Genomic DNA, 26,677 nt, shown 5'->3' on the forward strand with positions numbered 1-26,677 from the left:
AGGTTTCATATTATGGAGGGTATGAGGAAGTTTCATATTATTGCATGTATGAGTCATAGGAGAGAGAGAGAGAGAGAGAGAGGGGATGGAGGGTGAGGAAGATTCATATTATTGCATGTATGAGTCACAGTAGAGAGAGAGAGAGAGAGAGAGAGAGGGGATGGAGGGTGAGGAAGATTCATATTATTGGGTGTATGAGAGAGAGAGAGAGAGAGAGAGAGAGAGAGAGAGAGAGAGGGGATGAAGGGTGAGGAAGATTCATATTTTTGATGAGAGAGAGAGAGAGGAGGGGGGGATGGAGGGTGAGGAAGATTCATATTATTGCATGTATGAGTGAGTCATAGTAGAGAGAGAGAGAGCAGAGGGATGCAAACGAAAGCCGGCCGAGTATCCCCAGGACAGAGCCGGGGCAAAGGCTCCCCAAAAAGGATTCGGGAGATGGAGAGGCGAAGTCGCAGAAGTGACACCGCATCGTCCACAATGCTTCCTCCGCCAATAGAGCCGAGCATTTGGGCATTTGTATGACCACGTTTGTGCGTTTGTGAGTGCCACGGGTGGTGCATTAAGCGTGTGGCTTCTCCCGTTTCATGATGCCACGCCCTGAAAGGCTCGGGCGCTCCCGCACACGCGTGTTTCATGTACCCGCATGTGTACGTACGCCCTGGGGAGCGGACGTTCGTTGCTGTGAGAATGTCGTGACACACCGTTTTACTTCGTCTTTTGATATCTGGTTTATAATGTCTCTTTAGATGTGTGTTATGAAAGCTGCCCAGTCATCTTCATATTACTGTGAATCGCACGTTAGGTTTAGCTGTTTAAAATTAATATCTGTGAAAGCCTCACTCGGTTTAACACTATGAATATCATAGTCGATTTCATATCCATCAGAATAACTTCATCAACGTGATAAGAGTAAAACCTCTCCGTTGAATCGACTGTGTAAAATTTAATTCCATTTCCTCTTCCAAAGAATTATTATTATTAGTATTACTATTCTTTAGGAATGACGTCTGGCAATTGACTGTGTAAGAAATTTGGTGTCACAGCAGGGAATACTAAGCAAAGAGTACGGCTGCTATTATTGCCGTAACCTTTTATTGCTGCTGATCACGAGAACACAAATTTAGCTTTTGCTCCGCTGATCATCCTGTAGTGGCCTTGTAGCTCTGTAATTTATGTGTATATGTCACGTATTTTGTAACGGAACGACAGGAAGACACGAACTTAGATAGTACTGCTACTGTACAGAACTTACTGTGTATCCTTCTCCATTATTAGTTTTCTGTAAAATAAAACTATTGAGATGGCTCTGTCTGTCCGTCCGCGCTTTTCTGTCCGCCCTCAGATCTTAAAAACCACTAAGGCTAGAGGGCTGCAAATTGGTATGTTGATCATCCACCCTCCAGTCGTCAAACATACCAAATTGTAGCCCTCTAGCTTCAATAGGTTTGTTTCACTTAATGTTAAAATTAGCCGTGATTGTGCGTTTGGCAACGCAACAACACCGGCCACCACGGCAGGCTGAGTTTCATACAACATTACACGCAGTACAGAAAACTCGTTTGGGAAGAAGAAACTGCGGCGCATTTTTTACTTGTTTCTGTATGTAATAGCCATAAACTTCAGATACTGAAGTCCACGATAAGACTTCTGTCGTCCAGTCCGTGGCGAGAGTCTAACCACTAGGCTCTATTAATTCTGAGTCTGTAGAATGCAGGTACCATATTCTGAATTTCAGGACTGTGTGTAACGTCGCTAGGCCCAAGACTTGCGGTTTCGACCATCTCTTAAATTACCGTCATTTTTTTACAGAATGGGTACATTAATATAAAGTAAAAAAAAAATTAGAACGACAGTGTACTGCAAATGACGTGTTTCATATTTCTTATGAAAGAGACTCAAAATGTGCAGAAAACTATTTCACTTTGAAATGGCTCGTGAAACTTTTTTTAAAGATCGCTTTTCCTTTTAATAAAGATTCTGGCTTTATATAATGGAGAGTTTGCGTTTGCAGCCATAAATGAATTTTGTGGTTTCTCTCGTTTTAAGATTTTCCCAGTAGCGTTAACTAGTGGTGGGAAGAATAAACACTCATTCTGGGGTATTGAAGCACGCACACACACACACACACATACACACACACTCTCTCTCTCTCTCTCTCTCACCTATGTGTATATATATATATATATATATATATATATATATATATATATATATATGCAATGTATTTTGTCTGTGTCTGTATAGAGCAACAAATGATCCTCTAAATATCAAATTGACTATAATTTCGGAGTAATTACATATATAGGGAATTATGTATGATTAGTGCTCCTATCCTGACCAGGTTTTGAACCTGTTCATCTTTGGGTTGGTTCAGGGTTGGCAGTGGTATAATACTCTCTGCTATCTCTCTTGACGGCTGAGTACATTTTGTCAATTGTGGAAATTATCGTGTGTGTGCAGGCACCCACTCATACATAAACACGCATAAAAAAAATTATATGTATATCAATTTTTTTTAGTTGTCTGCAGATAACTCAAAAATTGAAAAGATGCATATTCGACCCTTTGCCAGTGAAGGGACGATATATGTATGTGTGTATATATATATGTTTATATATATATACAGTATGTGTACATATATATATATATATATATATATATATATATATATATATATATATATATAATATATATATATATATATATATATATATATATATGTGTGTGTGTGTGTGTGTGTGTGTGTGTGTGTGTGTGTGTGTGTGTGTGTGTATGTGTACGTATATATATTTATATATATGTATATATATAGAATGTGACATATTTTAGGACACAATATAACTTGGGAATAACTTACGCCCGAAGGGAAATGTAACCGATAGGACTTATAAGTGCCCCTGCCTTTGTTTTGCTGTTTATTGTTCATTCTGATTCAAAGGAACAGGTTCGAATCCTGGCCAGGCTAGAAAAAATTATCATTTATAATTTCTATTGGGTGTAAATTAAAGTGAAATAGATATTATATGATTAGAATATAAAAATTTAAGGAGACAAGCGATAAAAATATATATATAATTATACGAGTATATATATAAATATATTATATATGTATATATAAAATATTCATATGTATATATATTAAATATATATATATATATTATATATTATATATATTATTTATATATATATATTATTTATATATATATATATATATATATATATATATATATATATATATATATATATATATATATATATATATATATATATATATATATATATACACACACACACAGTTAATTAGTTAGTTAATAGAAAGTCGTTTTGAATTTGAAGAATAGCTACAGAGAAATTGCGTGGCTTATGTTACTGCCGTGTTAAGCCTTTAAAATGCCGAATCCTCTGTATGTTGCAGTTGTATTCCAACTGACGGTTAACAGTAGGTGACTCTAGAGAAACAATAAAAACACTCGCTGCTACTTTTATCCTTCAAATGCTGAATCAGTGGTGAATCCCATGAGTATAAAGAGTATAAACCCCTTATGGGGGTGGTGCCGTCAGTGCACCTCATGGGGTGCACTGTAGGCATTTCTAAAGGTTCTTTGCAGCGCCTCTTCGGCCCCTAGCTGCAACTCTTTCATTCCTTTTACTGTACCTCCATTCATATTATCTTTCTTCCATCTTGCTATCCACCCTTACCTAACAATTATTTCTTAGTGCAACTGCGAGGATTTCCTCCTGTTACACCATTCAGACCTACCTACTCTCAATTTCCTTTCCAGCGCTGAATGACCTCATAGGTCCCAGTGCTTGGCCTTTGGCCGTAAACGCTATATTCCATTCCATTCTATATTCCATGAGTTTCAAACTTCCACAACGTTAACTGATACAAAAGCGGTCGGAGAAAACTAATCAATGAGACGCGTGACAATTCGTCACTCAAGCTCCATCTTTGACGCTCTTTTGCACCTCGTGAATGTCAAGGTCTAAAGAGTCCAGCGCTTCTTTTGCGCCATCTAGCGAAGTATTTCTCCATCGCCCTTTTCTCCTTCTTCCTGAACTTTCAGATTGTTTCCCTCTTTCGTCTTTCTTTCGTTCCTCAGTATCTCCACTTGAGGTAACCGCTATAAAACTTTGATAATTTTTTCTCTCTTTTTTTTTCTTTTATGCTACATCTGTGTATAAATTTTTTTTTTTACCTTCACACATTACACAAACATTTCATTTCAAAAGCTTCCAGGCTTTCTTCCATTCGTAATCAACATCCACATTGCGCTTTCATAAAGGAGAAACGTTGCAACGACCCTTTATGTATTGCAGCTTTTCCTTCAATAAATGCTTCTTTTTTATCCACACTGCCATCGAAATCGTGTATCCTTTAGTGCTTTACCTAATCTGCACTAATTCACGTTTCCCACCCAATGATCATCCTTTACCCGTACTCTGAATTACCTAAATGAATTGACCCCTTTTTCCTCCGCCCTTTTAGTAAATTAATCATTACTTAATCATTCTTGCAAGTATTCCAACTTTTCACCTCTCGCAAACAACGTTTTATCATCTGCGCAGTTCCTCTTCGCTGATAGCCACTAACACTGGTTCATCTACATTACTCCACTCGACAATCTGCGCGCGCATACATATTTTATATATATATTATATATATATATATATATATATATATATATATATATATATATATATATATATATATATATATATATACATATATATACTATATATATATATGCATATATATGTGTACACACATACGTACATACATACATACATGTACATACATTCATGTGTGTATTTATTAGATAAATGTATAATTTATTCATAATTGTGTATTAATAGCATACTTATATTTCCTTTTATTTTAAGAGTTTTTGATATAATATATATATATATATAATATATATATATATATATATATATATATATATATATATATATATATATATACATACACATACATATCAACATATCAAGAAAATTTAAAATGAATGAGAAAACATATGAATATATATATATATAAAGTATATATATATATATATATATATATATATATATATATATATTCATTGTATTTGTGTATTAATTGAACACCTATATTCTCATTCATTTTAAATTTTCTTGATAATGTTGTGTTATGTATATGTATATGTATATATATATATATATATATATATATATATATATATATATATATATATATATATATATATATATATATATATATATATTTATTATATAAGTATTATGTATGTATGTATGCATGTACGTATACATACCTACACACATATATACATACACACATACATATATACATTTATTGTATTTGTGTATTAATTGCATACTTGTATTTACTTTCATGTTAAATTTTCTTGATTCTTTTTTTACTTTATTTTTCACATCAAATCCACAAGTAAGATATATAGGAAACGGGCTATAATACTGTCGATTTAAATGGCTCAGGGTTTTTTTTTTTAAGGTTATTGCAAGCGAACATTCTTCCATACGTATGAACATAAAACTTCTTGCACCCACACACTTACAAAGCTCAAAGATTTAGTCGAATTTGAAAAGAAATTTCATATAATGATTAGAGATCCTTTTTTTTTAGCTACTAATAGTAGTAAGATTTCTGACAGATCGGTGAAAGCATAACTGGCGATTAGTGATCAGATAATCTTGTATTCTAGTAAAAATAATAATAGGTAAGTAAACCCGTATAATTAAATCATAGCCATACCAGTGAAAATAATTTACAGAACTAGATCATTTGTATGATCATTTGTAATGTCCCAAATTCCACTCGAAGGGAGTGAGTAGCTTATCTCGAACTCAGTAATGCGTGGTTAACAAGAACTTCATTGTAGTCCACTGGAGCGTTTGAGTAGGCAGTTAAGCCTAACATGTTGTTCTTCCCTTTTGTCTGGAACTTACTTTATCCTTATGATAAAGGAGGAGTTCGTATTGGAATGAGGAAGTTAAATTTATCTGCTTGTAGTCAATTGATTCGGATCTTTCCTAGATAGTGACCCCGAAGGGTTTTCGGGGGTCTTTATCTAGGACTAATATTTCTTGGAGGTCATTATCTTTGATATTTCCAGTCTTTTGTCTATGTTTTTACGTAAAAACCCTAGGGGGTCACTCTAGGAAAGATCCATTGATTCATACTGATTCCATTATCCTGAAAGAAGAACGTAGAAGCAACAGAGTTTAATGTTTACGAAAAGTTCACATAGAGAAGTTTGCCTGTGCAGCTTTCGCATGAATAGATAAGGAATGTATTTGTAATGAAAATTATGTAAACATAACATTTATTTTCCAGTGCTGAAGACTATCCCTTACAAATGTTGTTAATTGAGGACTACGCCAACGACACGTGCCGAAAAAGTCCCGTCCATAGATATTTTGTTTAAATAAGACTACCATTGTGATACAGTTGTTCAAAACGATAAAAACTGTGATGTCAGTTATCAAACAATATTGTAAAGTAATGCCTGACTCTTGATAAACAACTGGTGTTTGATGTGAATTAAATGGCAGTGTGCAATGCAAGTTTACCAAGAAGTCGTGTATTGTGACGGAAAGTGGAGAAGGCAGAACTTCTGTTCTGCAGATACCAGGGAGAAGAAGAGAGAAAGTGTTAGAACAGCTGATGCTGAACACCCCGGTCAGAATATGTCCAAATCCGTAAACACAGCTGTGTGTAAAAGGTACAGTCATGGTTCACGGGATGTGAGAAATGAACAGGCCCAGGCGACAGACACAGCAACCGGATCGCATCAGAAAAACATCCTGAATGACGATCCATCGCCGAAGAAAGGAGGGTTACCTGGGAAGGACAAAAACGCCACAGTGACCCTCAGGAGAACCATCTCCTACGAGAGAGACGTTGCAAGGTTGAAGGAAAGCCTGGCCGACGTCAGAAAGCAAGAACACAAGATCAACGTTTTGAGCAGCCCGGGTTCTTTGGCCAAGAACACCCAAAACGTTTCCCGAATGTCAATAAGCGATCTCTCGACGAACAAGGTCAGCGTCTACGAGTTCCTTAAAGATGATGACAGCTTCGGCTTTGAGGAGACCACCGAGGTAAAAGTGTCGAAGAGTTTTCCTTTTGCAGTTTAATCTTTGGTTTCCGGGTTTTCCGGTTGCTAAGTATGTCTAGTTTTCTCTTTCTCCTGCTTTGAAGGTCATTAGGTGTGGAGGCAGGAGAGTGTACTGAGGATGATACTGAGAAAAGAAAATGCAAATTCATGTGGGAAGGGACAGGCGCGACCGACTCGTTTGTTGCTGAAGTTGTGAAAGGATTGCCCGAGGTGGTGATAGGGGTTAGACAAGTGCTAATCAGCACGAAAGGAAACTAAAGGAAACGATACTCCCAGGGGTTAAAAACACATTCTTCGAGTTTGATAGGGCAAGCTCTTGTTTACACACAAGTATACATGTACTCATGTGTGTATAGTTTCATTTCTTAACGCAAAATCGAGGGTGATCTCAGGCCTCCCGAGAACTAACTTAAGTATCAAAACGACGAAGAAGTTAGGGCGATGTCTTGACCCATTGACTTAGAGCTAACGTAGGTGAATGTAGGCGTGAATCTCTGGCATGGTCTCTGGTGGGTGCTGTAGAGGGCAAGAGTAGAAAAGGTTACTTAATGTTACCTCCCACATATCCCCCATTTCCTAACCCCCACCCCAAAAACTGGAGGGAAGCATTCAATCAAAATCTCAAGAAACGTTCCAAGAGAAAGTTACTCCTTTTGAGGGCTGGAATGGGTTTGATATTCTTCACTTAAGTAAGAGACCCATAAAAATCTCAAGAAATGTTCCAAGAGAAAGTTATTGCTTTTGAGTGCTAGAATGGGTTAGATATTCTCCTCTTAAGTAAGAGATCCGCCCAAATGTTAGTCATTGAACATGTTAATCCTCGTGCTTCAGGAGTGAGCCATAGTGGGCGTGAGTTGCACGTCTTAGTGTCATCCGAAATATTTCTCTTGAATAGAGTGCTTTATCAGGTTAGTACCAGTATACCTGACCAGCGTGTCTTTGCAAAGGAACACTACATATTTCTGTACATTGCATTATTTTGCATACATGTTCTAATTAAAGATTGTAATTTTGTTAGTACTTTAACAAAATATTCATGATAAATTAAGGTTTTTTATTTTTTGCTTCATATTTTAAGAGTTAAACCATGTTAAGGGGTATATGTTTTTTGTATAATGTTGATTTTCTCTTGTAATGGCCCGGTGGTGGCCTGTGTTGTTGGCACAACAGCGGTACTAGACGCTCGATCATGGATAGCTTTAACCTTTCATTAAATAAAAACTACTGAGACTAGAGGGCTGCAATTTGGTATGTTGGATGATTGGAGGGTGGATGATCAACATACCAATTTGCAGCCCTCTGGCCTCAGTAGTTTTAAGATCTGATGGTTGACAGAAAAAGTGCGGATGGACAGACAAATAGCCATCTCAATAGCTTTCTTTTACAGAAAACTAAAAACGGTAAACACTACACAACTTCCAGTAAGAGTTGAATTTCTTACAGCCAACTTTGAAGAGGAGAGAGAAACCAAACACCACGGGCATGGCAGGTCATGTGTGTGCCTGAAGGAGCAGATGTTGAATTCTCAGTTAGATTTTGCGGATCAGACAACCGTAGGCGAGTGCCCCTGTGCGCAAGAAACCAAGCGAAGGTGGGACTTTATTCGCTCTTTTTCATTTCTGTTATTCCCGTGGTTCATGTGTGGAAAATATGGTCATCCGCTTGAAACATCTTGTGGTCCTCGTAATTATTGCTTTAACGATACGAATAACTAGCGTCACAACACCACAAGTCAACGCCGCCAAAATATACTGTAGTTTAATATTCATTCGTGAATATTATCAGACTTACACAGTTTCTCATCCTCTGCAAAATTGTCCAGCGATATATTAAATAGATTAACCTATTAATAAAGTTGGAAAAAAGCTTGAAACCCGTTAAAAATGAAAATGGTTCAGTTTGGCGAAAGTAAGTCTGTCTTCTATAAATGTAAACTAGCCACTGGTGTTCAAAACATCTTTCCCTTCCAAGAGAACAAAAAAGTAAGCAATTACCTTTTCCTTCTAGTTTTATGGATTTATGTTAAGGGAAAATGAAGAATTCAAATTCCATATGTAGAACTTGAAGAAAAACATTAATTCATTTAGCAGTATATTTAGTAAAAGGGTTCATGAACTGGAAGAAAGTTTGTTCGTCCCAATTGCAACGAAAATATTGTTGTATGTTTAGTTGCAAAGGAAACCTACGTACAGACATAATTTGATAACAGGATCGTTTTCCGGGTGAAGGATTACGGTCCATTTCAATAAGAGCTGATGTCATACATTTTAGTTAGATATTAAGTTCGTTAACAATATCATAATTCATCAAAGAAAATGCTAATCATTTTTTTAATTTATGCAGAATAGTTTGTTGTGCACGTTATTTCAACTGGGATACATCCGAATCAAAACTTCATTTTACCTAACCTATCCGAGGGCGCCTTACCCTGACGTTGCTGAATCCTCTCCCCCCTTTCCCCTCCCCTTTCTCCAAAGGTTTCTTTGGACCTTGCCTTTCTCTTTTTTCTCCCGGAGGGGTGGGAGGGGGGGAGGGGCGTGTGGCCCTCTTCCCCTACGTAACACCGTGCATAGCAGAACGATGTGCGCGCAACTTCTGTAGTGTTACTGTATGTAATGTTATCATATAAATTGTGTGATTGCGTCACAGCTGAATAATATGATAAGAAAAGGTCCTATTTAGTGGTTTACGGTTAAAGGTCTGTGAATATGAAATAAGGTTTACAATTTAAGGGGATTATATTAAAGAAAATAATCGATGTAGTCGAATGAGAATTCCCTAAACTGAGAGCAAAATATTCTTATGATTCAATGAAGCTCTACTAGTTTATCCTAGACTTGAAATTTAGGGATTACTATTGAAAACATAAAATAGGTAAAAACATCTGTACTGGGTTATGAATCACGGAGAGTGTTATCTTTAAAAAGTTCACTTCAAAAAGGATAAAAGAAATTGAGCTGGATAATCGTAGCCTCCCCTGCATTTCGCATAATGCCGATTATTGATCAGGATAACGGAATGATCTGTGGAACGTAACCATGTCGATACCATCTTATGAACTCAAGTTTGTGTTTTTAACAGGGATTGTTACTTGGTTTGTGTATTTGATTTTTTTTTAAATCTTGTAATGACATCACGATGACAGATTGCTTTAGTATGCAGTTTTTTTTAAGCTGCGTCCTACAACACGAAAGTCAAAATTAAATATATTTGTGCAGACTATGTATATATATTTTAAAAAATACAATAAGCTAAAACAAGCAAAGTGCCCTGGATACCTTGTGCTTACTTTTCAAGACGTTTCCTGGAGAGAGAGAGAGAGAGAGAGAGAGAGAGAGAGAGAGAGAGAGAGAGAGAGAGAGAGAGAGAGACAGTAATTTGCTTAAGAGAATGTGGGTCATAGCGAAGGATGAAGGATGTCACATGGGATTACCTGCTATCATTACTTAGCAGAGGAATGGCATTGATGAAGGGAAGGGCCGTAGCCCAAGGGTTGCTCTCAGATGACGCAGAGTAAAGGTGACACCAGGATGCTGCAGCTCTTTTGATCTTCCGCCTTGAGTCGCGTCCTTCTCTTGGATGGCATCTCCCTGAGACGTTAGCAAGGGTGTTTTGGATCAGGTGATTTAAGCAAGTGTCCTCGTAGGGAGGGCAGTGTCGTCAGTGCACCTCACGCGCGGTGCACTGTAGGGACTACTAAAGGTGCTCTGCAGAGTCCCTTCGGCCCCTAGCTGAATCCCTTTCATTCCTTTTACTGTACCTCCATTCATATTCTCTTTCTTCCATGTTGTTATCCACACTACCCTAATAATTTTCATATTGCAATGCGAGGCTTTCCTCCCGTTACACCTTTCAGGCCTTTCTGCTCTCAATTTCCCTTCCAGCGCTGAATGACCTCATAGATCCCGGCTGAAAGCGGGTACGAGGTCAGATGCCAAGTATTTTTATCAGGACATTACTGTATTTGCGGTGCATGTATACTTGACATTTACACAGGCGAAGTATTTGTAAGGGATCTTTCCGAGAAAGTTACCCCCGAGGGTTTTTGGGGGTCGTTGTCTAGGACTAATATTTCTTCGGGGTCATTATCTAGGACTAATATTTCATGGGGGTCATTATCTTTATGATATTTACAGTCTTTTGTTTATACTTTTATGGCAATCCCCAATCCCCAACGGGCTTGTACTAAACACGCCGCAAAGGCGGATACATTCCAGGTTAAAACCCTTGGGGGTCCCGAATCTTTTCAGCAGAGCGTAGTTGGACTTTTTTTTTACAAAAGTTCTTATTTTTTTCCTGAACCGTATCACCAGTGATTTTAAGGGTCGTTTTATATATAACATAGTTTCTAACAAGTGGTTTTGAACATTATGGGTTTGTTTGAGAGAACCAACGATTTATCTTAGAAAAATTTAAAGTTTGATCTTCAATTTCACATCAAGAACGTCATATTGAAATCTTCGTAAGGCTTAAGACTGGTAAGTATTGTTCAGTGAGCCTTTGAGTATTCATCGCAATTTGAACCTCGTGGTTTAGGTTAGTGTTCGAATATAATTACATTCATCCGGTTGTGTGTTTATACGTGAAATGTAGGATCTGATAAAAAAAAAAAAATGGCAGTTGAAGCTGTGCAGGTCTGTTCTCTTGTTGCTGTGCATTTTCGCAGCATTCCTTTACACACGCACTCAGCCAGGGGCTCTTGCTTCTTTTATCCCACCCAAATTCGAGTCATTTACCCAAGTGTTCATTTGTCATGTGGGTGAATGGGCGAGGGGAAATGGGAGTGGAATTGCGCGTGAGTCATGGTCGAGAGAAGTATGAAAGAAGCTGCGAGATAGAAAACAAACGTCGGATGAAAGAGATGAGAGCACCAGCGTCCTTTCTCTTGCTGTAATAAAGGAAAATGCTCCGCTGAAAATGAGCGAAGTGAGGAAGAGATGTGACACTGTAAAACGGCAGGAGAAAAGATGTGGGGAAGATGATGATGATGATGAATATTAATAATGCTGTGGAGGAGCAGGAGGAGGAGGAAGAAGAAAAAATCCCGAGAACAAAGCAAAAGAGCGCAGGACAGAAAGAGGATTCGTTTTCTATTAACTCCAGAAAAGTCGAGTTCCGTGTTCTCTGAAATAAAGACGAACAGGCGCATAACGTACCGAGTGGCAACCGTGGCTGAACAACGCCCTGTTTGACGTGAGTGCGGATTCGTGTCTGGAGGCGATGCCTTCCTGCCGCTGCGTCGGTTTCGTTCGCTACGCGTTTTCGTGTGTCCAGGGGAATCCTCTTACTCTTTTCTCACTTTGCTGATTATTGGGTGTTTGGTAATAACATGCGTATGATGTTTCATGATGGAAAGGGTTTTTTTTATTGCATTTGACCTTGATTGGTGACGAGTGATATAACATGATCAAAGTAGTTTTTTTTATATTTTATCTCGGTCACACAGCTCATCACAGATGTTTACTTATGCAGATGCTTGTTACGTGATTTCTCTTTATTTCTTTGTTTTCTTTCAAGTTTTTAATCTGTTATGGATATTTATGCAAAAGTAATTATAGTTACTAATAGTATTATCTTGCTTCCGTTTTCCTAGACTATTACCCTTCCGTACTCCGCGAGGCAGGTCTCTCTACGTCAGAAATAATCCTCAGTCTTTTTCCACCCTTAGGTCCTGGGCAAGACTAGGGCATTAGGTGACCCGTTTCATTGATCCCTGTATATAAGAATAAATGCAAAAATCTAAACGTTAGAAGGTCAGGGACGCCACAGTTATGTTAGCAAAGTTCCAAACTCCCAAGCATTTCATTTTTAGTTTTCTGTAAAAGGAAACTGTTGTGCCGGCTCTGTCTGTCTGTCTGTCACTTTTTCTGTCCGCCCTCAGATCTTATAAACTACTGAGGCTAGAGGGCTGCAAATTGGTATATTGGATCATCCACCTTCTAATCATCAAACATACCAAATTGCAGCCCTCTAGCCTCCGTAGTTTTTATTTTATTTAATGTTAATGTTAGCCATGGTCGTGTGTCTGGCACCGCTATAGAACAGGCCACCACCGGGCTGTGGTTAAAGTTTCATGGGCCGCGGCTCATACAGCTTTTTACCGAGACCACCGAAAGATAGATCTATTTTCGGTGGCCTTGATTATAGGCTGTAAAGGAGACTCGATTGCGCCGAAGAAACTTCGGTGCATTTTTTGCCTGTTTCTTGTTATTAAGACAATCACTCTGTCAGCACAGCTTGTGCGAGGAAAGCTAGGTTTTAGTCCCTTTGCTGCAGCAAATATCAGACTTACCCAGAGTCGATCGGGAGTGCTTTGGCCAGGAGTGCAAGGTAATGCGAAATCTTGCCACCCCAGTGGCTCAATAATTGTCACACGCTACAAATCTGTGGTCCTTTCCGTTCTGGTTTAGCTGGAAAACCACTTTAACCAAGACCTTCAAATTTTGGCGTGAAAGTCATGTTACTGCCCTCGAGATTTTTTCTTTTTGTTGTCCAAATACCACTGTCCACCGAAACGCGCTGCAGCATAACTAACTGGCAGTTATTCGCTCTTTTGACATACTACATAGCAACATGGCACCGCCTTGCAATAAAACCCCGTCCCCCTCTCGAATACGGCTGAATCTATTTGAATATTCTATTATGCATTTTGAATGCATGAAATCTGCCCGTGAATTGCACGCCACGCTGAATATAAATGAGTCGTCCTCCGGGGGTTGGGTTGATATTAGCTATGAATAAGTGATTAAGCCACATCAAAGCTAAAATAATCTCATATTTTTTCGTCTTAAAGATGACATTAGGCTTCAAGGGGCGCGCCGGTTTTGCGAATATAAAGAAACTCTAATTTTGTTTTTAGGAATCGAGTAGATTGCTTGAGGAGGGGGGGGTCGTAACGGAGAACGTTACGGGGTCGGAAAGTATATTAAGAAAACAGTTTAATGTTGGAATGCGAAGGGCAGAAGGAAGAAAAGGTTGAAAAATGAAGAGCACTGAAGTTAGGCGTGATCCATTGTTGTTACGATGTTGCTTAATACGGACTCAAAAAGAGATAAAATTGCGCCCGGGATAAAAACAAAGGAAGTCCTTCCCGTGAAAGATCGCAGGAGGAGGAGGAGGTGACCTTCCTGAGAAGAAAGATGAGAGAAGACAAAAGAAATTCTTTCGGCGAAAGAAACCTGGGGGAAATGTGACGTAATCCATAACAAAGGACGAGATGAAGATAAGGGAAATGTTTTTTCGCGCTTAGGTGCTACGAGGAGAGGAAAAACCTCTTGACCCTGTCATTTCCTTTGGGATATTGTGTTACGTCAGAGTGAAAGTATCGCTTCCCTTCTGAGGTCTGTTTGGCGTTTTGTGAATACAGATGGGTACATTGACTTTCTCCTGCACACTGTGTCACTTTTTGGGGGGTCTTTTGCACGGTAATATTGTAGTTAACGAAAGGGTTGATACCGTTTCGTTTATTATGGATTTGCCTATTGACTCTACAGCTTTTTTTAACGTACAAAGTTCTTATCTTCCTCTCCGACAGAGCTGCAGAAAATGAGATCTAGCTCAAGTATTCGGATTTTTCCGTCCATTCTTAGCTATACCAAGTATTTCCGGCAATAAATGCATATAGCATCTACATTATTCTTTATTCGTACGCTATTATTAAGGCTACAAGTATATATATCTATTATATATAATGTATACAGTATATATATATATATACATATATATGTATACACTTACGTATGTACATATATATATATATATATATATATATATATATATATATATATATATATATATATATATATATATATATATGTATGTTTATATATATATATATATATATATATATATATATGTATGTGTATATATATATATATATATATATATATATATATATATATATATATATATATATATAATCGTATTCCTGCAATTAGATTATAAGTTCAACGTAAATGAGAGAGAGAGAGAGAGAGAGAGAATGATAGTCTGCGTCCCCTATTACGCGGTTAATTCAGAAGTTCCGGCCCTCATTCTTGATAAACGTGCTAGTATGATCAGGTTTCATCATTTCCAAATAGACCATTTTCCTGAGTCTGTTACAAGTCTGGTTTATACTTAATGGTTGATACTCCAGAAGCTTTCAACATTTTTTAGAGGAGCCGAGTAACCAACGTTGTTTATGTGTGTGTGTGTGTCATTATGAGGCCACCACCATAGTTTTGTAAATTGTAAAACAGCCCAGTAAATAACAAACTTTGAATCCCCCAAAAAACTCGAAATGGCTAGCACAGAGGATTCACAAATAAATTTTTGAAACAATATTTGTTTTGAGCGTATTAACATATGCCAACTTGCGCACTATACGTATAAAATTATACGAAAAAATACAGGTGAAATGTCTTAATTTTAAGGTAATAGATTACTGAATACATTGAATTTATTTTAAAACTGAGTGATGTAGTAGAAAAACTAATCAGTGTAGCAAAAATTTTCCAAATAAAAGGTTTTACAAAAGACCTGTTACATTAGCTCTAATGCTGACAAATTATACTAGAGAACCACGCACGTTTAAAGACATATCCATGATTCCATGCCGAGTTGAGTAAGCTTGCTCTAGGCATGTTTAACAAAACAATTTTATATAAACGACAACCAACAGAATAAATTCGTTTTGAAAGCTGAATGGAAAGCAATCTAATTGTTTTTGATAAAAAACCGAACAAAGGATTCGCTGAAAATTTAATTTTTAACTGAAGTTGCATTTGCAGCGGAAAAAAGGGGTCTTTTGAATATGTGCCTTGCACGTCTCGTACAGTGCAGTGTTGCTTCTAAGAATAACCTTTCTCTCAAGTGTGCTCTGATATACACGAAAAATGACAATAAAAATAATTTTTTTTTCTGCGAATGGAATTGCAGTTAGAAATGAAATTGGGCAAGAAGCAAAACGGGAGTACAAATAACTGATTCTAGCAGCAACTCTCTCTCTCTCTCTCTCTCTCTCTCTCTCTCTCTCTCTCTCTCTCTCTCTCTCTCTCTCTCTCTCTCTCAGGGCTTCATATGGATGAGGATGCTAGGGTTGATTACAGCTTAGTTTTTTTTTTTATTGTACTACGTCAGTAATTTGCAAGATAAAATGAATTCTACCGAGTCGAGATGTATACTTTAAAAACGTTATTTCCAGCAGAAATAGTTTCCGTAACTCAAGGGGTTAATCATCCCGGATCTTGATAATTCCCTGAAAAGTTCCCTGGGAAAATCTTTATATATATTATTGTACCCTAGACATTTCTCGGCTGTATTCTGAAGAGGTTTAAAAAACGTCAGGACTAAAACTAAGAACAATTCTGGCGTTAGTGTCTGGTAATGCTTTTGTAACCAGCAGTTCCGCCTAATAACTGATGAGACGCACGTCGCAGGAATGTGAACCGACTGTGAAACAAACAAATAAAAAAGCGCCGAAGTTTCTTCGGCGCAATCAAGTTTTCTGTACAGTGTATAATACTATATGAAACTCAGCCACGGCCCGTGAACTCATCCGCGGCCCATGAGACTTTCAGCCGCGGCCCGGTTGTGGCCTGTGTTGGTAGCACCTATAGTGGTGCCAGACGCACGATCATGGCTAACCTTAACCTTAAATAGAATAAAAACTACTGATGCTAGAGGGCTGTAATTTGGTGTGTTTGATGATTGGAGGGTGGATGATCAGTATACCAATTTGCAGCCCTCTAGCCTCAGTGATTTTTAAGATCTGAGGGCGGACGGACAGACAAATAACTGATTAAATAACAGAAAACTGATTAAAATAGCGACCATTATTGTTAGAGCCAATCAGATTTCATTTATATGATCATCTTGAAGTTTTGAAGGCTGTTTGACTGACTTCCAACCACCGCAGAGTTCGTAGGATCTGATCATTAAGAGCGAAGCAGAGAATCCTTAACTGCCGCTCGCTGTTTGAACGACCGATGGCTGCGACAGTTAAAGCCGATAGCAATATGATTATCCTCTCAGTTTCAGTTATTTCTGGTCTTCAGAATCGTAGTGTTAGGGATGTGAGGTTTGTTGATGAAAGATTGCACCACTAAAAGCTCTTGCCATAAAAGGGAATTGTTTTTATTATAGTTTTTTTTTTTTATATTTTTACCATTCTCGATATTAGTACTGTCACACCATTAATATGGTTATTTTTACTACTACTTTAGCAATTGTGTGGATATTGCCAATTAACATTTTTATCTTTTTATCTCGTGTAGCCTATATAGATTGCGTGAATCTGTTGGAATGCCTCTACTTTGTACAATATATTCCATGTATATGGCTCTGAGCTGAAATTATTATTATTATTATTATTATTATTATTATTACAACGCCATTTTCCATTGTGATTCTTGGAATTGGAAAACGAGGGAAATTTTCCTTTTTGGAAGTTTGTGAAAAGTTAAAAAATGCTTCCAATTTTCAAATATAAATCCACCTTACTCAACCTAACCTCCCTTTCCCCTTACATAGCTGCCCCTCCTCCTCCTCCTCCTCCTCCTCCTCCTCCTCCTCCTCCCTCCTCCTCCTCCTCCTCCTCCTCCAGTTTCCCTTCACGCCCCCCCTCCCCCCACCCGTACGGCTACAAAGACGGTATCGTACATTTGGCAACAAAGTCTGTAAAAAAAATTAAAACTCATGAGTTCACATGGGTAACAGGACTCAGATGAAGGCTAGATTTTATAACACAGCCTGAGTTCACTTGAATCACAGGTAATCTTGATACAGAAGCTCTAGTTTATAAAGAAAAAGACATTTAGAGACTAAACCAGCCGGGTGCTAGCACGGGCGCCTTGCTCTTAGAGCACTTCGTAGATCGAAGGTACTGCACTTGCATGCTGCGCCATTTTCATGATAAGAGATCATATAACGCTCATCAATCCCTCCTGTAACAATATGACTCGTGGCGATTCCTAATTTTTCACTCGCTATTGAAATACGTCACGGTAACCAACCGGTTACGATGTGACACGTGGAGCTTCTTGATTGGTGACTCAAATTTCAGTGGATGACGTCACGATCGTTTGTTTGATTACAGTTTTTGCCCGTCGTAGCAACGCATCTCTTCACTACCTTTTTGTTCATAAACAAGAGCTTTTACATCAAGATTGTCTGTTATTAAGCGAATTGAGGCGGTGCTATAAGATCGAGCCATAATTTGAGTCCTCATAGCCATATGAACTCCTCAGTTTATAAGATTTTTTTTTAGTTTTCTGTAAAAGAAAACTGTTGAGTTTGCTATTTGTCTGTCTGTCCGCACTTTTTCTCTCCGCCCTCAGATCTTAAAAACTACTGAGGCTAGAGGGCTGCAAATTGGTATATTGATCATCCACCCTCCAGTCATCAAACATACCAAATTGCAGCCCTCTAGCCTCAGTAGTTGTTATTTTATTTAAGGTTATTAAAGTTAGCATTGATCGTGCGTCTGGCATCGCTGTAGGAGGTGCCACCACCGGGCCGTGGCTAAAAGTTTCGTGGGCAGCGGCTCAACAGCATTATACGCTGTACAGAAAACTCGATTGCGCCGAAGAAACTTCAGCGCATTTTTTACGTGTGTCCAGACGTTGCCAAATTTACTATATCATCCATGTAATATGCAATTCACAAACTGTAAGTTAGAAAAATACTTACTGCTGCCATTCACATATCAGGTAATTATGCGATCTAACAATACGTTAATGAAAAAACTTTCACTGCCTCTTCCGTCATTTTATTTGACTGAACGAGGTCACACTTAAACCTCACAGCATTATCAGTAATCATTCTCTCTCCTGGAGTCGGCATAGACGAGGGAACTTTGCTCATGAAATTGTCATTCCAATTAGGGAGAAACTTATGCAGGAACTTTGCACATTTCGCGAAGTGCTTAGTTAAAGGACAGCCAGAGTATCGAGTTACAATATCTCATAATAAACTTTTGATAGGGTATATGTTACGAAGTAAGAAAATAATCTCCAAAAATTACCACACCGTAAGCCATTAAATCCGCAGAGGTATTTAATCCTTTTATATTCTGCAGAGTCCCTCGCGACATCTGTTTCAGTGAAATCCCGAGAAAAAAATGAAGGCTAAAGATGTGGCGGCAATATACTCGACTAACAAAAACACAATTGGTGTTCTAGTAGCTGGTGGAAACTTTGTTTCCGCTGTGGCAAACACATTCGACTTCGTAGGCGGAATGTAAATGAGGCACTCGGGTATGTACGGTGTCAGCAGTAACGGTTGCTTTGTATGCACCTTGTGTCCCCTGGCGTACCAGAAAGTTACGCACAAAAAAGTCGGAGGTTTTTTGCCTTTATCATCTTAAGCAAATGACAGTGTTAGCTGTAGCGAGGGCAGGGTCTGGAATAATTCGTCGAATGAAGAAATATGATCATTTTTGTTAGGGGAAGATTTGGGCTGATCATTCGTCACAGTGAGACTTGGCTAGCTAGTCTTCATCAGAAGATGATTAGGGGTCGATATTCGCCAGAAAATTTCGACTAGTTATTTATTGTAGGATTTATTCTTTATAAATAGGAGAGAATTCTTGGAAAGCGTCGCAGGACGAAGCCATTTCCGACATTTTTCAACAGTGTCTCCGAAATTCTTTGCTATTGATCCACCGATGATCAAACTTCGGTATCCCGCCACAGGATAGGGTTGCATTCAGAACCTCCAGATACTCTTACGGGGTATTAGTGATTTCATCAATGCGTGAAAAATGGTCGCCATAAAGTTGAATTTTAAGTGAAGAAAAGGAATTAGACGGCGCCAGGTCGCTTTGTTAAAAAGAAGGACACTGCCTTTTCAGCCTCTGCAACCTGGGCTGTCAGGAGAGGGCCACTGTCCCGCATCAGCAGCAGTGCTTTCGCAGTTCTCATTAGCTTTTCATTTTGATTGCTTTTTTCAGCAGTAGCAGTTTTGATGTATAATGCTTTCCATTAATTAAGCTTTTTGGTTAATGGAGAACCAGGGTGTTTTCATTGCTTGTTTTAAATCTTTTTTTTTTTTTTGGTTCAAATTGACGACCCCAATCTGAAAAGTGAAAGAACTGTAGAAATTGTCTGGAAACAAATTACAAGTGTCTTGGAAGTTTCCGCTCTGTCACCTGTCTAGTGACATTATTCATGATGTTCATCTGCCAGACAGCTTGTTCATCCCCAAGATGTCAGTCGAAAGAGTGAGAATTGATCTGACACTGATGTCCTTGGTCTCGTACATCCGTTGGACACTTCAACGTTCATCAGTCAACGCTATGCGATGATTGCCATCCACTTATTCGTCGGTGGTTGATGCTTTTGGGCGTCTCGACACGTTTTCATTGTCTGTGCATTCCCTGTCCCACCTGAATTCATTAGCCCATTTATTTAGTAATGAGTTTGAAATTTCCTTGCACCTGACTCCCAGATGGCCTGGCCCATAATGTTAGAGCAGTAAAGGCAAACAATTAAGCTCTGTAAGTGGCTGTAGTGTTTATGCAATCACCATAACCGAAAACGCGAGTGCTAAAGAGTCTATAATAATATATCCGTATATTATGCAGTATGACGTATTAGAAACAGGAAGTTTCGAGGAAGGTAGATATAGACCAGTTCTTAGAGAGTTCGGTTTTCAATGCATTTCAGTGTATTTAGAAATAGCATTGGGATATATTTTTGTGGACATATTAACTGGGGTTATGCGCTGTCACGCTGAAGCAGTTAACCTGCTAATATTTATGGGCAAGGCCAAGAAATTTTTCATTGAACCTATTGCTGAGGAAGATTTATGCAAAGTCTTATTCTAGGAAAAATCCTTTATTTTTAATCTGGCAGTTGGATGATGACAGTATAAAGATAACCATTCATAAGAAGACGACATGAGAAGATTCCAGGTAATTATTTTTCAGATCAAAATAATGGCGAATCGTTTGTCAGAGGTAAATTCATCCAAATCATCAGCGAAAATAATCCCAGATTCAGGTGAAAGAAAAGATTCAGGACAATTGGTCTGCAGAAGATAACTCCCATTTACTCATTAGAGGAAGAATTGTGCCAGTTATTGATGAGAACGTACAGGTAATTCTTCGAATTCCATATAGCTGCTCATCAAAGGAAATTGGGTCATTCTAATGTAATAATAACTGTTCATCAAAAGGGTATTTAGGGTACAAATTCATCAGACGAAAACTGCAATTCATAGTTCCCTAGATTATTGATTCGTGAAAGCATCCCTTTTGCAAAATGTACAGACCGGGTTTTAGGAGTGGAGAGCAGTCGGTCATATATGTTTCGCTGTCTTTCTTTACCTTGTCTCTCTTGTCCTGTGTTTCGACTTTCGTATCTTCCTGGTTCAGTGCCCTTCCTGCTCTAGGTATGCTAATTTATATTCTGTCTATTTTTCTGTCCAATTGCCTGCTTAATGGAGCTTCGCTCTGCTGCCTCGCAAAATGGAACGAGCTCGTGGGTCAAAAAATGCAAGAATAGCAGCCAGCATCTTTTTTCCTCTCCCGTGACTTTTACTCTCTTTTCTCCCGTACATATATACTGTTACACTTAACTGCACATTTCGTCTGGTCCGCTGACCTTCCTCCTAATGTCTCTTATTACTGCTTATACGTGATTTTTATCTACTAAATTCTCACGCTTTCTCATGTCGCCAGCATTTCCTTTTTTATTATTGATCTTATTATGGTTATAGGCATTACTTAAGGGTCTTTGCAGCGTGCCTTCGGCCCCTAGCAGCAACCCCTTTCGTTCCATTTACTGTACCTCCTTTCATATTCTCCTTCTTCCATCTTACTTTCCGCCCTCTCCTAACAATTGTTTCATAGTGCAACTGCGTGGTTTTCCTCCTGTTACACCTTTCAGACCTTTTACTGTCAATTTCCGTTTCAGCTCTGAATGACCTGATAGGTCACAGTGCTTGGCGTTTGGCCTAAATTCTGTATTCAGTTTAATTCTATTATGGTTATATATAAAATACTCCTGTTACCGGGCATTCCCAATTTTTCGGTTTTCCTTAGATATTCGTTCTTCGTAAAAGACACGACATGAAGGCAACAGCATGTTGTCAGAGCATCCTAATGTTTGTTCCCAGATGGAATAATGTTAATGTTGCACAGCCTGTCTTCTCTCCTTTATCATAAACAGCAGAATTTTGTTCAGATAATGCGTCCACAGTAAAAAGTAAAAATGCGCCGAAGTTTCTTCGGCGCAATCGAGTTTTCTGTACAGTCGGCAATGCTGTATGAAACTCACGGCCCGGTGGTGGCGTGTGTTATTGGTACCTATACCGGTGCCAGACGCGCGATCATGGCTAACTGTAACCTTAAATAAAATAAAAACTACTGAGGCTAGAGGGCTGCAATTTGGTATGTTTGATGATCGGAGGGTGGATGATCAACATTCCAATTTGCAGCCCTCTAGCCTCAGTAGTCTTTAAGATCTGAGGGTGAACAGAAAAAGTGTGGACGGTTAGACAAATAGCTATCTCAGTAGTTTTCTTTTACAGAAAACTGAGAGAGACATTGCAATAGGTAGTTAAAGTTAAGTATATCTTAGTTTAACCAGACCACTGAGCTGATTAACAGCTCTCCTAGAGAGGGCTGGCCCGAAGGATTAGACTTATTTTACGTGGCTAAGAACTAACTGGTTACCTAGCAACGGGACCTACAGCTTACTGTGGAATCCGAACCACATTATGACGAGAAATTAATTTTTATCACCAGAAATAAATTCCTCTAATTCTTCATTGGCCGGTCGCAGAGTCGAACGGCCATAGGTAGTTAATGGAACCGTTAACAGTGGAGATGTTTTTGCCTTTTGTGTATTATGGTCTTCCCAACAGTAACACGCAGCGTATTACGACCTTCCATATTCGGCTTGCGCTACTGCAGTAAGCTTGAAAGCTTTTTTATACTTGCCACGTCAAAGTATACTCCCCCCGCCTCTCTCTCTCTCTCCAGTGCATGACAATCTTCAGATGCTAATCCGTGTCTAAGGTGCCTGAATCCGCGCTTGTAAAGAAGTTCCTGATTGCGCTTACTGATGAGTTATGGTTATGATTAAGCTAGAAGCAGTGCAGCATTTTCGCAATTCTTGCTAGCTTACGTCAGTAATTTTTATACAATACATATATATATACAGTATATACATTATATATATATATATATATATATATATATATATATATATATATATTATATATATATATATATATATATATATATATATATATATATTATATAAATATATATATATATATAATATATATATATATATATAATATATATATATATATATATTATATAAATATATATATATATATAATATATATATATATATATATATATATATATATATATATATATATATATATATATATATATATATAAATATATATATATATATATATATATATATATATATATATATATATATATATATATATATATATATATATATATAAAATATATGTATATATCCCAGTGACAGTTTTTCACAAAATTCTTCATTAGCCTGACAAAGCTAAGAAAGATGGTAATCCTACTTTTACCATGAAAGAAATCTTTCCACACTTGTGATATAATAGTATATTTCCGTTATTGTTGTTATTATTATTATTATTATTATTATTATTATTATTATTATTATTATTATTATTATTATTATTATTATTTACTTTGAATGAACATTGCAACCTACGTACTCAGACAAGTCAGACAAATTCATTATCCTTTCTCGGCTAAATTTCTTCCCGTTTCGTTCTCACTAAATTACTCCCGGTGAAACCTGATCAAGTTGGCGAAGGCAAATTAACTTTGAAAGTTTCGTGGGAAAAGTTGTAAATGAATTTGGCTCTCAGGTTGTGCAATGCGTAGGCCATATTACAATGCTGTGTCGGTGACGTCGGGGCAACCAGACGTTCTTTGGAAAGACGTTTGCGTTCGTATCCCTTGTTGTAACCTTGACTTCAGTGTCATGTAAAAAGTATTTTGTCGATGAATTATGTTATTAGGTTGTAGTATGTATTTGTTTGTTTGAGAATACAAGCCTGAAATCTTTGAAATTGATAGACCTTTGGTCGTTGAAGCTTGGCAAGAAGTTAGTTAACCAGCGGCATTTAATTGAGGGGTTGGGTGACCCACCCCTTTACTGTGCCGCTTTGCCGTGCAGATGGAAATTTTTCTCATTATGGCGGTCGTTAGAGTGCACTTAGTAATGTCTGGATTGAATTTTTGAAGACTTCAGCGTGTTTGTTGACCTATTTGATCATGGCTGTTAAGAATGACGGTACTTAATAATGCTTTGCATAGAAAAAACATCATCTTAGATTTTCTAGGCATGATCAAGTGTATAGGTTTATGGCACCCGTGATTATCTTTCTTTGTATACTACTTGCAGATGTCACGAAAGTACACTGTTTTTGAACTGTGCTGCATGTGTTTCCTGGTTGTCTGCCTAGTGGAAAAAGTACTGGTTGTAGAGGGAGTCAGTGATGGTTCTGTCGGCATCTTTTGAGGGGACCACATCGCTGATTTCCCCTCCTATTCCCTATTCTGCACTGGCCTTAACCCCAGTTTCAGCTACTTGCTCATCATGTTTCTCCTGCTTCTACTGCATAGGCCCTAAGACATTCTTGGGAGATGGAGCTGCTAAAAGTGTTGTGGTCTGGGTATCCCGGAGTAGCCTCCCCTCAGACTCTTCTTTCGAGTGTGACTACAATTCTGGAGCCTGTACAGAGGGCCAGGCAGATGTGGGCATTGTAGGTGGATTGGTGCACAAGTTTGCTTGTGGCCATTCTCTTATGCACGGGTTCACTCAAGCCTCGGTGTGTAATCCTGGCTCCCCTCGTCACCAGTCCATTCTTTTAAGGGAAAGGAGGAGGTTGCTGGTGTCAGGGGGAAGATATTGATTGACCTTACCTCACTTATGAATAGACAATCTGTGTGCTAAGCTGTTCTTGGAAAGACATAGTTGTGGTTGTGGTCTCTTTAAAGGCATGTTACAACCAGGAGCAGTATAGTGTTTAGGAACAGATTGGTTAAGGACTCCTCTCCTGAAGAGTAAGGTCAAGGCAGCTTCCATGACGTGTGAAGTGCACTTTAGCCAGTCATTTAGGGATGGCTATGTCATTTACTTCAGGGTTTGGAAAAGGCCAGACATCTTCGAATACTTGATTTGGTTCCCAGTATTTTTCCTCCTTGGTAAATGATCAGGAGTTTTCTTGGCCTTTTCAGTCTTCCAACCAGGCTTTGGGCTGGAAGGGAGATGATGGTAAAAATGCAGGACATTGAACTCGGCAGTCCTCGTCTTCTGCTGTCAGGAGTAGGGGAATGCCTGTTATGACACTTGGTAATGTGACAGCAACAAGTGCAAGAGCTATGGTTAGTCTGTGTCCTGTGGGATGGTTATAGACTACCTTCAAGGACTGATACCCTCCCCTTTCTCACAAATAGTCTCATAGCTCAAAATGCTTTGTTTTGGACTGTCAGTTGCCTGCAGGTGTTTACAAAAGTCTTCACACTGGTGTCACTGTGGGGCCATTTGCTCAGGATCTTCCTGTCAAGATACCTTGATGATTGGCTGCTCCTGGCATCCCCCAAGATGTAATTGCTACAAGATCGGGATTGACTTGTTTCCTTTGGTCACAATCTGGGATCATCGTAAACTTCGAGAAGTCCATTCTTTTAACCAAACGAAAGATGAAAATAGTAGACTTGTTAATCGACATGGTAGCAGTGAGAGTCCATTCCACGGACACTTGCATCAGGCAGCTTAAAAAGGAGGTATTAGCATCATTCCTGTCTCAACAGGAACAACCATCTTGGCTTTGGCAAATTCTCAGTTGTATTTCATGTGGGAAACTCATGCTTTGTGGCTTTATCCACTTGAGTTTGTTTCTGTAGTGTTTCTGATTACATCCCTCTGCAACTTTGTAGATGAGAATCGAGACAAGATGCTGTTGTGTCCAGTGTAAGCTTTAAGGTATGACCTGCACACGACTCAACATTTTTGGCCCCATTGTGAATTCTTGTTCATTAGTACTGGCAGGCACAAGTAATTAGTATCCAAGAACACCTCATTCTGGCTTTGGGAGGCCATTGAGCAGCTCTTTTCGGTTTCACAGGTACTGAGGGCAGGTATTTAGTGCAGCCTTTACCTCATTCTGCCTGAGGGATGTCACTCACTTGTTCTTGAGACACTCTTGTTGGGACCTGTGGTAGCTGCCCAAGCTGAGGCAAGCTCTGCAAGTACAGAACAACAACTTGCCCAAGGTGTATGGCGGTGAAAAGCTGGATGAAAGAAAGATGACTGGTATTCTTTCTATCTACTGCTCATTAGCCAAATGCTGTACTCTCGCTGGTCAGGCCACATGCAGAACTCCCAATATCTTAACTGTTTGGTATTCATGGTATTCAGCAGTTGTCTCTCTGTCCCCCTATTAATGGTGGGGATGGGTACCAGATACTATACTATTTTATGCACCGATCTTCCCATCCCACACGGCAAACCAAAGTTCTCTTAGTGTCCTAGAGTAAGGCTACAAAGAAG

General features: G+C 38.5%; 1 protein-coding gene across 4 annotated transcripts in view; it reads left to right on the plus strand.

Annotated features, from left to right (window-relative positions):
* LOC136852518 (uncharacterized) overlaps positions 1 to 26,677 on the plus strand; it is a 178,168-nt gene that overhangs the window by 58,903 nt on the left and 92,588 nt on the right. For 2 of the 4 annotated variants that reach the window (XM_067127213.1, XM_067127214.1), the window contains exon 1: positions 6,550 to 7,104. The exons of 1 other annotated variant lie outside the window; for it this stretch is intronic. In XM_067127213.1, the coding sequence (XP_066983314.1) occupies positions 6,565 to 7,104 (540 nt within the window). In that variant the 5' untranslated portion in view covers positions 6,550 to 6,564. Of the gene's footprint in view, positions 1 to 6,549; positions 7,105 to 8,564; positions 8,713 to 26,677 lie in introns of those variants that run through there. One more of the 4 variants, XM_067127215.1, reaches the window with a different exon arrangement.

This window comes from Macrobrachium rosenbergii, chromosome 25, assembly GCF_040412425.1.
Source record: "Macrobrachium rosenbergii isolate ZJJX-2024 chromosome 25, ASM4041242v1, whole genome shotgun sequence".
Lineage (NCBI taxonomy): Eukaryota > Metazoa > Arthropoda > Malacostraca > Decapoda > Palaemonidae > Macrobrachium > Macrobrachium rosenbergii.